The following is a 17,357-nucleotide window of genomic DNA, read 5'->3' as shown; positions in this document are numbered from 1 at the left end:
TATCTAGGCAATGTTTATTAAACAGATGGAATTCACAGTTTCCCTATCACATACACTAGATCATGGTAGACATTACTTCTCTCTTTGCCCTGTATTTTCCCTTTGAGATAATGACACTTAGAAAGCAACTTTCAGGCTACAATTTCCCTAAAGTCTATTCAGTATTTTCTGCTGTGAGTAAGAAATAAGTAAATACTAGCAAATAACATTATAAAGCTGGTATGTTCCAACAAATGTTATGGCTGCATATCTGGAACTACAGAGGAAGATCAATGAACATTGTGAAAATGAGCTAATATTAAATGGTTAAGCATTACCAAAGCTAAAAAAATCTGCTTAGCTATTCACTCGTAAAATAATAATTTCTCTGCCACAGTACACATTCAGTGCTTTAATAATGATCATGTGATTTTAAAATTATGGTTATCTAAAAAAATTGTGGCTATATTATGCTGTCAAATGTATAACCTTTCATTTCTTCAGTCTACCATACCAAAACTGAGATTATGCAATATGCATAGTAAACAGGATGCTAGTATTTCAAGCAAGAACTCCAAATCTTCTGAAAGAATGAAATCCCAAAACAAAGCCAGATTCTTCAACACAGCAGAATTCCTAATGCAAGCCTTCCTTTAGGATAGGTTAGCCATAGCCAGAAAGCAACCTTCAGCTGAACCTTCTTTTATCTGCACTTTCCCCATGCATATTTCTTTTTTATTTTTAACCTTCAGGTAGCAAAACACTTTAGATATTCAAAATCACAGTTGACTAGATGTGTGGGCATTATCCTGAATATTTCAAAGGTCAGCTTCACAGAAAATAAAAGCTGCTGGACAGTTACCATGCTTAAAGAACTTTATCCCTTCATACAATCTGAGAGATTCAGTGACAATAGTCAGATCTCTGTCTCACTTTATTCTTTATTTCTGGGTTTACCACTTTACCACACTGAAATCAAAAGTACAGTATTTTAACAAACACTAAAGAATACAAGGCTGAATAAAAATGGCAGAAAAACTACTACAAAAATGGACACAGAGTTCATATTCATACTAAGAATAATAATGAAAAGTGTCTAATGATTAATATTTAAGCCCCCTAAGAGCAAAACCTTATTCACACTGTCATGTTTACAACAACTAATTCACAGTCAGTCTCTATGGCTAATGTCAAAAGGTACTGTCAAGGTCAGTAGAGAAACAGTCACAACCAGAATAAAGCCTAACAGAATACAATGTTGGCTATGCTCTCCAAATACACAAATTCTCTTAACAACACACAAATCAAAACAAAACCAGATTTACTACAATTTTCTGTATCCATCTTTTCATATGCAACACTTTGTTTACATGCCTTACATTAATCAGCCTTTATTCTGCTTTTGTAAAGTTTTCAGACAGCAACTCTTTCTGTTCTGCATCAACAAACCACAGTTAAACAACTTCTTAAAAAACACACAATATTTCAATATTACCATTCAAAATGGTTATTAGAACTTGTAATATCATCTCCTTTGAAGCATTTAACTGCAAATTTTTTTTAAAACAAGCTTGTTTCAAAGGTGATTTTAAAATCTTCCCATATTTAGACAGCATACTACATTGATAATCTCACCAAATTCTGCTAGGTTGTACTGAATTACATAGAGGTTCTTTTGCTTTCTTTATTACACACCAGCAGAAAAGCAGAGTATTTACAAAACTTTTTTCAGAATATTGCACACACATTTGTTTAATCATTAGAATAAAAATGCACAGTTACAAAATGGGACAGTATTAGCTCTGCTTTTAATTTAACTTTTCATTTATTACACAAGCATTGTAAAGATAAAGACATGTGGCAACTTCTGCACTATGCAAAGATTTTATTACTCTCTTTCAGCCACACTACTATTTAAACAACCACAAAACAATGAAATTAACATTTTCTAAGCTATGTTGAGGACCATATTCTAATATGAATCTTTAATGCCTTTGAAAACAAAACACACATACTCCCAAACTTAGAAAATTCATACTATGAACACACATACAAGTCAGGCAGGACATTACTTTTTTTTATGTCAGCAGTAGGTGAGCTGCTTGATGCATTTACAAAGCAATAGCTCATTATGCCATATTTTGAAAGCAGAGACTTGGACACAGAGACTCTCCTCTTCTCCTTAGCCGGGGAGCTGCAGAAAGGTGGACATTAGAATACCTGGGGAAAGAACTGGCCTGAGAGAACAGCCAGCAACAATGTCAGAGGCTCACGACTGCGCACATCCCTGCCCCATGAGACAGACCACACCAAGGAGTGGAGCCTGTGGAGGTCCTGATCCCACCCCAAACCCAGCCCTGTCCATAGTGCTGCAGGAACACCCCTGATGGGGAGAGGAGTTCACTGCCACCACCCCAGCTGCTCCCTTCTTGTAGTCACAACTATGTCTGTGACTGGCACTATCACAAATGCTCAGTAGGCATTGACAGCTTCCAAATGCAAGTTGAAACACACAGATATTAACCCCCAAATGTCCATGAAGAACCAGGTAAAAAAGGTCATTATCTCTATTATGACCCATAAAGTTAATACACCAAAGGCATCATATATGAAAAACAAAGATATAAGAGGTGTGCTTGGCATCACAGGACATAGTCTAAGCTCAGTTGACTTTGTGTGTTTGCAGACTGAACTGCAGTGCACAGAAACAATGCTAAAAGTCTGTTCAAGACATCATTTCAAGGGTGCAGTCTAGTCAACAAATTCTTTCATGCTAGGAAGAAGCAAAGATACAAAGAGGTGATTCCTACTATAAGAGGTTAAACACTTCTATCCAGATTCTAAATTATATTGCAATTCAGTGAGTAGATATAGCACACACTCATCATGAGCTAAGATAAAGTTACAGGAGACGAATCTGTGAAACCTGCCAGACTAGTGAGAACCTCAACTCAAAAACAAAGACATGAGAAGAAGCACCTCTTGTCATAACAAACTCACAGAGATAGTATCAGGATGAGAAGACCTTCCAAAAATCAAAGAAAAGAAAGACTCCTGAAAGCACAGAAACACATTAAGCACTCTGGAAAAAACAAACAAAATACAAAGCAAAAACCAAAACAAATTAACCAAAAAACCACAAACACCAAAAATATGAACTCCTCAAAAAATCCCAAAACCTAAGTGAATAAATCAACAACAAATCCCCAAAATGTAAGGTGCTTTAAAACCAACCAACAAAAATCACACAAAACCAACCAATCACAGAAAAAAAAAAGCTGTGAAAACTTCTGAAGGTATTCACCTTCAGAAATCATAAAAACACAATAGCACAGAATCAAAGAATCACAAAGACATTTCCAAAGAATGGTCATATCAAACCAAAAGCAAGGAGAACTGCTTGCAAAGAAGAAACCAAATTTCTAGCCTAGAAATTTTGTAATGAATTTATTATCATGGCTTGAATGGATATGACAGCATTACTGTACTGAAAAAGCTTGGAATCCAGAGATTCTCCTGCTCAGAACATGATGAATCTAATTCACTAAGAAATCCTGAAAGTCAGAAAATCCTAAAGAGAAAAAGAGGTCCTAACTACTTTGGCATTTAGAGGGCAGCTGCTTATTTTGGAATGTCTTCATTCCTTATATTGCCCAACTCTCTTCAGAAAAACTACAGCAAATGCTCCCACCGTGATTTCCAATTTCATTAGTGCATAATATTAAATCCTCCACTTAAGTGTCCAACAGCCATTACATAATGGTAATTACAACTTTTCCAGGTCATTTGTGTTTGTCTGGAATCTCTGATAATCTTCTAATTACAAATTTTTATGCTGATAAATCCAAATGCCCATAGACTTATGTGGGGTTAACTGTTAGAGAGAATCCCAACAAATAATTGAGAAAAGCACACTTTTGTGCCTCCCTGAAACACCTACACACCAATGCATGGTCAATGAACAAAGGGGATTACAGAAGTGTGTGTAGCTCCATGACAACACTGGGGTCATGGAGACATGGTGGGATAGCTCACAGGACTGGAATGCTGTCACTAATCCGTAAGGGCTCTTCAGGAAGAAGAGGCTAGGAAGACTAAGAGCAGCTGTCCCTTACATGAGGGTAGATGAAGAACCAAAGAGCTTACAGGTCAAGGTTAGCAGACAGAACATTAGTGAGGCTGTAATGGGTGCCTGTTGTAGAGTGTAAACACATATTTACTTACTTATTTACTTACTCCTTCAGACAACTGGAAAAACTTTCATGTTTACAGGCCCTGTTCTCACAGGGAACTTGAAGCACCATGGTAACCACCCATAACATTATTAAAACCCCAACTACACATAGTCCTAGACAAGCTGCTCTGGCTCATCCTGCTTGAACAATACAAGAGCTCCCTTCTATCCTTGAAGTTTCTCTTAAGTGTATACATATTTTTCAACACAACTCCTTTTTTCTTTTTATTTTCATAATGCTTTACCCAATATTGTGTCCATCACTATTTCCCACCCACCCACTGCTTGCCTTTTTGCAACTTAAATTTGTTTTCTTCTGTTCTTCCTCTTCTGTTTGGACTTACTTTCCTCAGTAGGAACAAATTAAACTTCAGAATACTTCTAAATATCACCCCCCTAAAAAATCAAGTCAAAAGACTCTGTGGTTCCAAGTTTGCATGTTTATTAGAGAAAGGACACTTACAAATACTGAAGATATAGTTTATGTTCTGGAAAACCAAAAACCCTCAAGATCCAAGTCAACCCACTCTTCAGGTCCAAAACCCAAAACATTTGAAATTTTAACAGTTTTTACTTATGCTTTTTTCTGTTGTTGTTAAAGCAATTAATGTTTCAACACATAATTGAAATGTTACACTTTTAGATGCAATCCAAAGAATCAATTTTCTGCCCCTCTACTGAAATTCACTATATTTTATGTATCTCTCTTTTGTCCATCTAGATGAGAGGGTGTGTGTTTAAAGCTGAGGGAAATAGTAGGTGAGTGGAATATTCTTGATGCAGTTTAATAAGTGGTTAGTGCGTTTCCCCAGTCTTCTATTATTTTTCTTTTTACACAGCACAAATACTGTTAATCATCATTACACACTGCTGACTCATATTCACCTTGCTTCCTATCAAGACCCACACATCCCTCTCATCAGAGCTGCTTCCCAGTGAGTACTGCTTCAAGGGGTTATGCCATCCCAGGTGGAAAAAAACTCTGCATTTATCCATCTTGACTTTCTTGAGCCTTCTGCCACCCATTCCCCCTCTGCTTGTTGAGGTCTCCCTGCTTGGCAATACTACCCCTTAATTTCCATCAATTTACTGTGTCTGCAAACACGGCAAGTGTCCACTGTATTGCCATGAGATACTGAACAGTACAGGTCCTCAGGATACATCCCTGCAGTTCCTTGCAACTTCTAACCATTATCCTCCGAGTTCAATCATTCATTCTGTAAGGCAGGCTGGTTTGCCACTAAAATTCAGGAATTTCAAAGAACTGTATATTCACAGTCCAAAAGACTTAACACAAATTACAAGCATCTAATCTACTTTCTCACCATTTTGGGAAACCAGCCTGATACAATCAGTTTCCCTGTATTGCTACTTAAGATCAGGCAATATGCAGGGAAATGAAAAAGGACAAACCAATTACTTTTTATGCTCTCTTATTAAGAAAAGGAAAGCATGCAGATAAAGTATTTGTTCTATATAATAAAATAATTAAGGACAATAAATCTTAAAACAGTAATCCTTCAAATCCTTTCTATTCAGGGGAACCTCCTGAGGATCTCTCTTTTTTAACATAGAACAATGAAGCATGTAGGTAAAGAGTGTGAAGGAATAGCCATGATCTGTGTAGAACATGTCCATCACAACTATGCAGTGAGTGTTTGTAAAATAGAAACTTCTGCCCAAAGGGAAAGGAGAAAGGAACAAGAAAAGGATATCCATAATAAGTCAGCCAAATACTTCTCAAAATGTACTCTTTCATAGAATCATAGAATGGCTGGGTTGAAAGGGACCTTAAAGATCACCTAGTTCCAATCCCTGGCCAGGAACACTCTTCACTAGGACAGGCTGCCCAGAGCTCTACCCAACCTGACCTTGAACACTAACAGGGATGGGGCATCCACATCTTCCCGGGGCAACCTGTTCCTATGCCTCACCACCCTCATACTACAAAATTTCTTCCCAATATCTACTCTAAAACGAACCTTTCAACCTGAAGCCATTGCCCATTGTTCTGTCACTACATGCTCTTGTAAAAAGTTTCTCTGGCTTTTTTGAAGGCTCCCTTCAGATATGAAAAGGTTGTAATTAGGTCACCCTGAGGCCTTCTCTTCTCCAGGTGGAACAATTCCACTTCTCCCAGCCTTTCCTAATAGAAGAGGTAGGTATTCCATTCCCCTGAACTATCTTGGTGGCCTCCTCTGGACTTGCTCCAATTGGTCCATGTCCTTTCTGTCCCCTGCCAGGAACCTGGATACAGCACTGCAGGTGGGGGTCTCACGACAGCAGAGGGCCAGAATCCCCCCCTGGCCCTGCTGGGGGGTCAGTTCTTTGGATGCAGCCCAGGACTCGTGTGGCTCTCTGGGCCGTGAGTGCCCATGGCTGGGTCAGGTCCAGCCTCTCATTCACCAGCATCCCCAAGTTCTTTTCAGTAGGGCTGAGGTCCATGAGTTCATCCCTAGCCTGTGTCAACACCAAGGATTTAATGCCACAGTTGCTGAATCAAGGAAATGTATCTCATAAAGACCTTGCAAAGAGGACAAGTACTACACTGAATGGTTACATGATTCACTCTGCTCATGCTCTCTTCATGAGTTAGTCAGATACTGTTCTTCTGTTTCACATTTGATAGAAACAATACAGCCTGAATAACAACATTTCTCTAGAACAAGGATGTCCCAATATCTCCTGGGATATATCTCCTGTACACCTGAATCATTAACAAAAGATACTTCACACTATTCAGAATATATTTAATATTATTTAATATTATTATGATTATTATTAATAATATTATTATATTAACTTTAATATAATTCTGTCCTTAGGTCCATTGAATCTTTTAATTTTTGACTTTTCCTTAAACTTTTCCTGAAACCACAGCTGAAGAAAGGTCAAAAACCTAATCTAGAATTTAAAAGTGAACAGTTTAATGTGAAGTAAACTTCATTTCTAAGTTCAAGCAGAGAATTACACTCACACACCACTTCAGCTAACATGATCTCTTTTGTCCAACAAGGTAATCAAGTAGTATGCAAAACATTCCGGTTGTCAAGAATAATCCCTGTTATGAGTTGTGAGATTATTCCCTAAGGCTGTGTATCACAAAAAAAGCAGTCTCTAGCTGTAGACACTGGGAAAAGTAGTACAAAGAAATGCTTAAAAAAATTCTAGGCATCACCTCCACAGATTCATCATCAAAAATCTCAGCAGGCTTCTTGACCACTCAGAATCTATCTTGATTTGAAACAGACTTGTTGATTCAAGAGGAGTTCTCTTCTTCAAAGGAGGTGGCCAGCTCCACTGAGGTCACAAGAGGAAAGTGAGAGATATAAATTCACCTTTTTACTAGTTTTGTTGCCTAGAAGAAATATGCCACTTTTACATCTGTGCAAAAAAGCTGCAGGTAAGGTTTTCAGCAATGAAAATTCTTATTACTAGGATACCTACTGATACAGCATTCAAGTTATTTGAGAAAATGTGTCCAAGTAAATACTGTTAGTATTTCACACACCATCAAAACAATGTCCTCCCAGATAAACCAGAACCAGTCAAAGACACTACAATAAAACAAGGATATTACTTTGGGTAGAAAATTATGCAAGCATTAGTAAAACAAACCACACTGATGAAAATTCCAGGCCTAAAGAAGAAGCACTATGAGAACTGTACTACTGGGCATCTATGAAATCGTAACAACAACTGTGATACGATGATTATCACAATATATAGTGAGAGTGATGGTGAGTGAGGAAGTATGGTACATTATTTTCCAAAGTGTCAAAACAAGATACAACTACCAATAACTTTCTTTTTAACTAGATAAAAATTGACAGAGGCACAAGAATTCTTGAAATTATAAACAAAAAAAACCCATGCACTTGTTTCACTCACTATTAGAGAATACTCACTATTTTCTAAAGTGTTTAATTTCTGTGCCTTTTCAAAGCTGTAAAAACAAATATAAGTATGATTTTCTTAAAAAAATCAGAAGTTAAATATAAACGGAAAATCTTGTCCAAAAGAAATAAAAGGAGAAGTTAAAAGAAAAATCTGTACAGTTGCATATATATAATTTTAAAATATATTGCATTCTGAGAATAAAACATGCTAGATATTAACAAAATGAGTAGTAAGATGATAAATATGGATGCATACCATTAAAAAAAGGAAGACAAACAGCAGATCTCGCATGTTACAAGAAAAATACAATAAAAGTATTTAAAAATTAAGAGCAAGTAATCTGAAAAAAAAATCCTTTTTAGGAGCAGGAATGATCATTCAAAAACTTGCAGAACTAAAGATGATAAATAAGAACATGAAAATTTAGGACCATTCTACTACATTCCTTTATAGCTGTATGGGTGAAGACATGAAATTCATTAAACATTCATCCATCAAAAGAAGAAAATTATGTTCACTCTGTATCATTTATATCTACATTCTTACACACCTCCAAAGGCTTAAGCAAAAAAGCATCTTCCTATTGACAGAGTCCTTGCTAAACTCAGACTTTCAAGGGTTTACTGAGGAAAACTAAGATCTAATTCAGTCTCTTATCTTCAATTCTAGGACGGAGAGAATGTAGAGAGAGCATCATTTGATCTACTCTGGTTTGATTTGGTATGGTGAATTTAAATATATCTGCTGGCTCCAAGGTTAAATTGTAAGCAATTATCCTCAAAGACAATATGTCATATTATTCTGGAATACGAAACAACTGTTATCATTTGGAAATAAAACACTCTCCCCAAAGGGAAGAACAGAGGATATATAAAACCAGAGATGGAGCACCTTGCTAGTTAAAATAAATTTAGACGTACCACAGATACTCCAAAATAAGAAACTCACATTCAGAGATGGCTAAACTGCAAGCATGCACACACAGTCATGAGAAACCTTTAGTCCTATTCCATGGCCAAAGCACTGCTATTTCCCTGTGAGACACAAAATCCTGTTCTATATGTTTTAGACATCCTACAATTACAAATTTCAGCTGCAATGTGAATACTACAGAAATGAAAATTAATAATAAGTGGTCAATTATTCTGCATAATGATGTTTGCCTCCCCTATTCAGTCTCATGATCCATTTGGTAATATTTACTATTTCATATATATTTCTGAAATATGAGCTAATGATGACAGACTGTAAGGAATTTTCCTTTTGGTTATCATGAAGATATGAGTAACAGTAACACCAAACAAACACACATGTCAAAAGGTGCACCAAAAAGAAGTATTTATCATATGTTCTACTAGCTTCAAAGCATGACCACAAAGAGCATATTCTTGTTATTTCCTGTGATTATGCCAACAGCTTCAGGAAATCTTTGTCATAAGCAACAAGATCAATAAATCAAACCTTCAAATATGGCACACAAATTGTTTCATACAAAGTCTCTTTGATATAATACCACAAAGGAAAGAAGTCCAAGCAATTAATACATCAACCCTAAGATGCAACCCTAAGACCCCTGCCTCCCTTTACTTCCTGCTAAGGTTGTTCTTAAGTAGTACACGAAAAACTAATTATTAGCATACAATCAATTAATCATTAACAGATAATCATAAGAAACTCAAAATAAATTTCAGATTTGAGACAAATAGTTAATGCTAACATAATGTTAAGAGCTCAATCACATATTAATATTATAGACTAGAAATATATTAATTGCATTATTCTAGATTAAAATAACAAAGACTGCATTATAATTCTAAACTAAATCAATATATTTTATATCATTTATATATTAATTAACAATTAAACACTGAGATTGTTTTTTAAATTTGTAAATCCACTTGCCTGAAATTCAAAGCAATTACTTCTGCATGATCTTTACATAAATTTATGAATACTAGGAGATTTGCCCTGTTCCTTTATTACTAATTGAGAGGAATGACTTGGGTAGTACAAGTGATACAGAATTATTCTTTGATAAATTTAAGAAATGCCAGGGCTAGGTTAACTTTACTTTCTGCAATAAATTGATTATGCATATAGAATCTATCAATATTTATAAGGAAATCAGAGTTCTTAATTAGGAAGAAAATTCTCTGAAATATTATTTAATCTGAAAAATGGACTTAAATTCATCATCTTAGAGTTTATCCACTGTGTTGTCTTCCAACCAACTCCCTTCAGAAGATAGTAAGTATAAGTATCAGGGGGAACCCTATTGTACCAGCCACAGTACTGACAGTATTTGAATTTAGCATCTTCTAGTTTGAAGCATAACCATCAGCTTATTTAGATATAGAAAAGACTACCCTATTGAGGTCCAACCAGAATTTATTAGCCACGAGGTGCTTCTTTTTTGCAAATATAAAATTGTCTCAGGTTGGAAATAGGGGTATTCTATTCCTATCTGTTAGATGTATGGCCATTATCTTCTGTTAATTGGGCAGTTTTCTTTATCCCTTCCACAACCAATCCGCCCTCCAGGGAGGTATCTCCTGTTAATGAGCCATTGAGTCTCACTGCTGTGACTGATAAAATTACATCACCCCATTGTGAGATGCTCTGCCCAAGGGGAGGAGCCAAGCATTCCTGGATATAATCTGAGATTCGGAACATCAGAGCGAGGAAGACCAGACCCATCTAAAACACCACTGGATCTTCAGAGGAAAACTCACCCTTCAGGATCACTGCTTCAACAAAACCACATCTGCCACTCCAAGAAGACTGCAGCCACCATTTAATGGGACTGCTACCAGCACCCTGACCCACAGGGTGTCAGGTCGTATTCTGACTCTGACAGTAGGTTTTTTTCGTTTGTACTACTACATTTGTATTTTTACTTTTAGTTTGTACTACTACATCTGTAGTTTTAGTTTTTAAGAGTTCTAGTAAAGAACTGTTATTCCTATTCCCCTATCTTTGCCGGAGAGCCTTTTAATTTCAAAATTATAGTAATTCAGAGGGAGAGGGGCTTACATTTTCCATTTCAGGGAAGGCTCCCCTTCCTTAGCAGACATCTGTCTTGTCAAACAAGACAAAAATGTATTTTGATTATCCTATTTTTAACAGATGGGGAAAACTCTGAAAGAATCCACATAGGTCATAATTTTAGAAATTGTTATCAAGAGACATTTGAACTTCATGTAACTGCTGTCTTGACAGTTCTATTTGTAGAAGGCCATGAAACCCATCCCAGACTCACCAAATGCCACTAGCACTAAATGCACTACAATGAAAATCTGCATCTCTCCATTGATACTGTGCTCCATTTCTTATTCTCTTCTCTCTTTCAAGTTAATAATTCAAAGTATCTTCTCATTTTTTTCTAGTTTTTATTTCAACTTCAGGGTTTTTTTGCTTTGCCTACCAAACAAATCCATGTGCCTGCTCTACTTAATAAAGATGAGTATAATGCACCGAGAGTGTCTACGAAACTACTAGAATTCTAAAATTAAAACCCACCCCCACAACATACCTTCATTTACTTGCATACTTTACTGAGCCAATGTCTTTGCTATTTCCTCGCACTAGATAAGATTGCACTTTTACACAAAATACTGAATTAGACCGGATTCACAGAGATTTCTGTGTGTCTCTGCCAAGTAACCATGTCACACACTAAGTCTTCCTACAGATACAACATCCTCTTTTCTAGTAAAGAAAACTACATGGTATGCTAGTAGTCCAATTCATTTTCAGGAATACACTCCCAGATGATAACACTCATGAGTAAATGTGGGACATGCTAACATTCTATTAACCATTGGTCATCTGTTCATCCCTAAGAAGTCAACAACACAGCTTACTGACAGCAATATCTTAAGGATAGGAGCAGTGTTTTCTGGAGATAAAGAACTGTACGGAAGTTTTAAAATTAAGTAGCAAAAAAAAGCAAAGATATTCAGGTAATCTCAGTCACAATGAAAACTTGACATCCTGCAGCTCCACACTTTACTTAGAGGTTATAATACTATACAAATATTTTATTATTTAAAAATTTATTTAGCCAGCTCACAGACTTATTCAAATTGTCAGAGATAACTCATACTCGGCAAGACCTACAGGTTCCAAATTACCTAAAAAATTACTGTAACATGCTCTGATCAATCTGAACACACAATACATAAACTTTATGGTTGCATCTGGCAATATCCTGAAAAATAAAAATTCTGACTTACAGTTAAATCTGCACATTGTAAAAATCATGCACTCTAATTTTGTAATTCACACAGCTGTGGAATCAAAGTATAATATTAAAATTAACCTAGTGGTGACTAGCAGATATAAAACTAAACCAAATGCACTTCATATGATATGTAGAGATTTTCTGAGTTGGTCAAGCAAATCTTACCCCAGCAGAATTTTAGCATGAACCTCTTTGTTAGTCCTTGAGATTTCTCTCAAAGAGGTGATTTCTGCATCAAACCAAAATCCTCTTTCTTCTGGTGTCTCAACATTGTAGTTAACCATCACCACATCACCCACTTTTAGCTCACTCCACTTCAGAATGGTTCTTGCTCGGGGCCGAAGATTAACTGTGTCCATTTCTATTATGCCATTTTCTGGGTACCTTGAAAAGCAAAACCAACAACACCAATGATTATGACTACTGCAACAGTAAAAAGAAAGTCACAGACAACTTTTTTCGGAAGTAAAAGTTTTTGAATGTTCTTTGGGCATACAAAAACCATAAAATCAGACCTATTTTCCTTTTTAAAATACAGCTTTCCTCTAAATACAAAGTAAGAATTTGTCTCATCTCAGAAGGGAAAAATACCCTCCATGAGTTTTTTTTTAAAAGTAATTCAGTAAATCTATATGCACTTCTCAATAATTTAGTATTATCTGAAAGCACAATGCAGGAAGGAAACTTTTGCAAATTTGAGATGCTTTTCATTTTAACACTACAGTTTTCTTATAATCCTCTCAATACGGCAACTATTACTTGATACTAGAGCCTGTATTTGCACATGTGCTGGAAAAATAGCAGAATAGAGACAGGATCAAAATACTAATTGAAAAAAAAAAAAAAATAAAAAAGCTATCCTGTAACAAATAGTTAAAAGATACTCAAGTGAAGTTCCTTTTTCATACTGTGTGCAGGCAGATAATCTCCCACCACTTAGCTAGTACAACATGAGTTCACAGAACAAATTTAACAGGGAAAATGAAATTAAGTCTATTGCAAATAAACAGCTGCTATTAAAATTATTCATTATCCCTTCTTAACAAACAATGCTGAGTCCGATGTATCTAAAGTAATATTTTCATCATGCAATTACTGGCACTTTAACAAGAGCACTCACAGTTAAATTAATATACCTTTATCAAACAGCATTGTTAAATATTAACAGCAAAATCCTACTCTTACTAATAGAAGTGTGGCTCTACCACTTTACAACATGCCTCCACCTGTAGTGAACAAGAACATTTCAAGGTCTTGGGAAAACTGCACATTGCAACTTACTACAGGAAGTAGTAAGTAGTATTAAAACAATTGTCATTAAGAGCATGAGACCGACAACCTATAGCCTGAAATCATGATGTCTACTCCTGAACAGTTGACTGAAAGCCCACCAATGAAACTGGACACATTTTAAACAAGTTCATCTTGCTTTGTTTTATGCCTTGTATTTATTTAACACACCAGCTGCTACTACTGATGTGGGGACTGGGGGAACAGGGGAGATCTACTGACAGTTTTGTTTAAAGAAGCTTGAACCGCAATAGTTTAGGAGTGGATGTACCTTCAGATAAACTAATACCTAAGTAAAAAAACGTATCTCTAACTACTTAAAAAGTTAACTACAAAGCTTGTTTTTGCACCAACATTTTTAGATCCTAATTACAAAATTTTGCATAATAAAAGTTCCATCATATAAAGACAGGTGCTTGCAATCCAGCAATTATCAATACAAGAGTTTCATAGTAACTCTCCATATTTCCTAAGGTTTTTTTTGCCCGTGTTGTTTCCAAATTCAGTGCATACTGAAAAGCTAATATTTGAGGTTTTGCCTTTATGCCATGCAACAATTCACCTAAAGAATTACCATACTGTTCTACTATTTTAATTATTTTAACTGTTACAATTCACAAAAACCATGACTGATTCACCTACAGGTAATAAGACAAAGAAAAAAACCAGCTATAGAGATCATGCCTACTTGAATGCCTAAATAACATCACATTATTGTACAACAGGCTACTGAAATCTTAAGACAGCTACGTTTGACCTACTAATCAGTTCCAAAAGTTTTACAGAAAATCTTTCCTAAGGGTTGCAGAAGACAGCAAGTAGAACATAGCAAATAAAGACTCAGTTTACTTGAGCTCTGAAACCAAAATAGTGCATAAACATCAGGAAACTAGAGAAGGTAGATCAAAACCAGAAACCATTTATGCATACAGTGAAATAATCAAACAAGAAATACACATGGAATCATAAAAATAACAAATAAACATTATAGATATTCCCATGTCACTCTTAAAAAAAAAAACTAAAATACTTGACTTAAAAGAGCTGACATTCATAGAAACTTAACCTTGATCAGAAAAATCTATTCTCTCCTGAAAGTAAAATGTCTTCAGCTTCTGTTTCCCTGGACGAGCTTTGGACAAGATTTTTCCCTAAATTCAGATTCATATTATCTTTCTCACCTCTATACAACTCAGATCCTTCCTATTGTAATGATGAGGAATTTCAAAGACTGTCATCACTATGTCTCTACTTTTGTTCCTGGAAGAAGTTAATGAAAAAACCCAAGCAAAAAAATATTGCCTATCAGTTATCAAAAGACATGCCCAAAATCCACTTTTATAAACAGAAACTGTTTTCCAAAAGAAGAAAATAAAGGCTGACTTTCCACTGAGTGAATTTTCCTTCTAATCAGTTGGTCACAAATGCAAGCTAACAAACTCTAGAAAAAAACAAATGAGATTTCTTTTGCCACATTTTGCCTTTTGCAAAGGATTACAGATATTGAATATTTTTACTGCTGTACACACGGAGAAATGTCTTCATGGTTGCTGATGAATGCTAGCAGCTATTCATATTAATCCATACCCTTCATCTTAGTCCATAACTGATACTTCAGGCAAAAGAGCAGAAGCAGTACTTGCCACAAGTTTTTGAGTTAGGCTAAAAATTGCAGTCAAACTCTGTATGTTAAGCTCAGTACCACAATTCATTATTATACTAATAAGTAAAGAGTACTTTCACAGTAAACTTGTGCCCTCAAATCTGTCTAATGCCACAATTTACCTAAATATGAAAAAAAATCACGCTCACATTAGAAAATTCTACTACCTCACATTCATTTTCCTAAAGTTTAACATGCCATTTGTAAAAATCACATATTAATTAAAAATCTAATTTCTTAAATATGCAAGAATAATATTTAAGCATAGATCACAAGATAGGAATGTAGATAAACCAAAATATAAAGAGAAGAAATATGGTATTTTAACCTCAAGAATTATGTGAAAATTAATTCTTGCCATTCTGGGAAGATTTAATAAGGGACTACTGTGAGACATGAACACATGCTGAAAGTGTTTTCTCATTTATTGAGTTACTTGTAAAATCCTAAGATCAGTCTCAAGTGAAAACATTTTCACAGCAATGTTTTAATTTGACTACTATAAATTTGTACAGTTGAAATGAAGATTATATGGCACAATTAAACCTTTACATTTAAAACATCAGTGGACAGTTTCTTGGTTTTCCATGGTTTTAGGATATTTGGCAACTAATACTGAAAAAAGGAGCTGTACCAGCAAGCATAATCATAAGAATTTAATGAATATTGCCCGTAGGATGTCTCTATTTACCTCTAATTTAATTCTTCCTTGTAGTATTTCTAACAGTAGCATATCAAGGACTTGAGATTTCCTATCTTTGTAGATGGTCTCCATAGCAATGAATTATTCATGAAGTAAAAATTCCAGTATTTCTTAGCTATGGCCAGATGGCTGTGGCTTCTAAAATGCTCAAAAGCTAGGATACATAGTAGTTCAATATCAGAATAAAATCAACCCTGCTCAATTTACAGAGACCTTGCAACATACCCTCTAACACTCTTCCCAGCTGTTACTAGAACAAATAGAACTGGAAAAATAAAATTCTGGGAACAAAAGTAAAGACTTCCCCAACCCTCTCCATACTAGTACGGTAAAGAATGTTAGTGCACATGCACAGATTTAAATATTATTTTCCAATACTAGTAAAATGAAAGTATAATCAATTTTCTCAATCATAAAATTCAGAAATTAGTTATTCCAACTGCAGAATGAAGGAATAAAAGGGCAAAAACAAAAAAAGAAACAGAAAGGAATAAACTCTTGGAAGAGGCAAATGTGACTAAGAAGGTAGAACTGGATAAAAACTAGACTGCTACCACCCCACTCCCTTATCACCTGAGGAAATAATCAGCCCAGTTTTGCTGTACTGTTTAAGAAAGCCAACACTGTTTCAAAAAGCACTACAGTGTAAGCTACAATTATGAATGGGGAAAAAAATCACTGGGGTAGTCAAGCTGTGCACTTGCAAAAAGAACAGTAGGTCTGATAATTTATTACAAGAAAAATACGACATCTATTTCAAAAGACAGACTGGAAGGAATACTGAATATTAAAGATAAAAATGAGAAAACATAAACAAGATTTTGAGAACTTTACCTAACAACAAATAATTAAAGAATTAAGCAGCTTAAACACTGAGAAACCATATTAAAAGCCTGAAGAGAACCATCTTAGCTTCCTATTTACTTTAATTCTAAGTTTCCAGAAAAAGAAACTTTTAGTCTTACACGACTGTGCTGTGTAGACAACATGGATACTCTGAAAGGAGACAATCTGGAAATAAGAGTATCAAAACAGAAGTTCAGGAGTGTAAGAAATAAACTGAACATTCAAATTTTAATACACTCCATAATTTTGTATTACAAGTTTAAGTAATGTGAATATAATGAAAACCAGGTTTACTTCCCTGGACAGCAGACAAGACATGCATTTTTTGAAAAAACTTTCCTCAGGAATGCAAGGAGAACACTTACAGCTATTCAAGAAAAATGAATAAGTGGTAAAATTCAATCTTATTCTCACTGGTCACACCATTTTTTCCAGCCAAGAATCAGTTTTAAACAACAAAAAAAAAAAACTTTAACTGCTATTATTTTAGTTGTTCTCT

General features: G+C 35.3%; 1 protein-coding gene across 3 annotated transcripts in view; it reads right to left on the bottom strand.

Annotated features, from left to right (window-relative positions):
* The window catches only part of UHRF2 (ubiquitin like with PHD and ring finger domains 2), a 76,113-nt gene that overhangs the window by 35,447 nt on the left and 23,309 nt on the right, over positions 1 to 17,357 (bottom strand). For all 3 annotated transcript variants that reach the window (XM_021531691.3, XM_021531690.3, XM_021531689.3), the window contains exon 4: positions 12,522 to 12,740. In XM_021531691.3, coding sequence (XP_021387366.1) covers positions 12,522 to 12,740 — 219 coding nt within the window. The remainder of the gene's footprint in view (positions 1 to 12,521; positions 12,741 to 17,357) is intronic.

This window comes from Lonchura striata, chromosome Z (genome assembly GCF_046129695.1).
Source record: "Lonchura striata isolate bLonStr1 chromosome Z, bLonStr1.mat, whole genome shotgun sequence".
Classification (NCBI taxonomy): domain Eukaryota; kingdom Metazoa; phylum Chordata; class Aves; order Passeriformes; family Estrildidae; genus Lonchura; species Lonchura striata.
The sequence above is the reverse complement of the archived record's forward strand: the minus strand, read 5'-3'. Positions and strand labels throughout refer to the sequence as shown.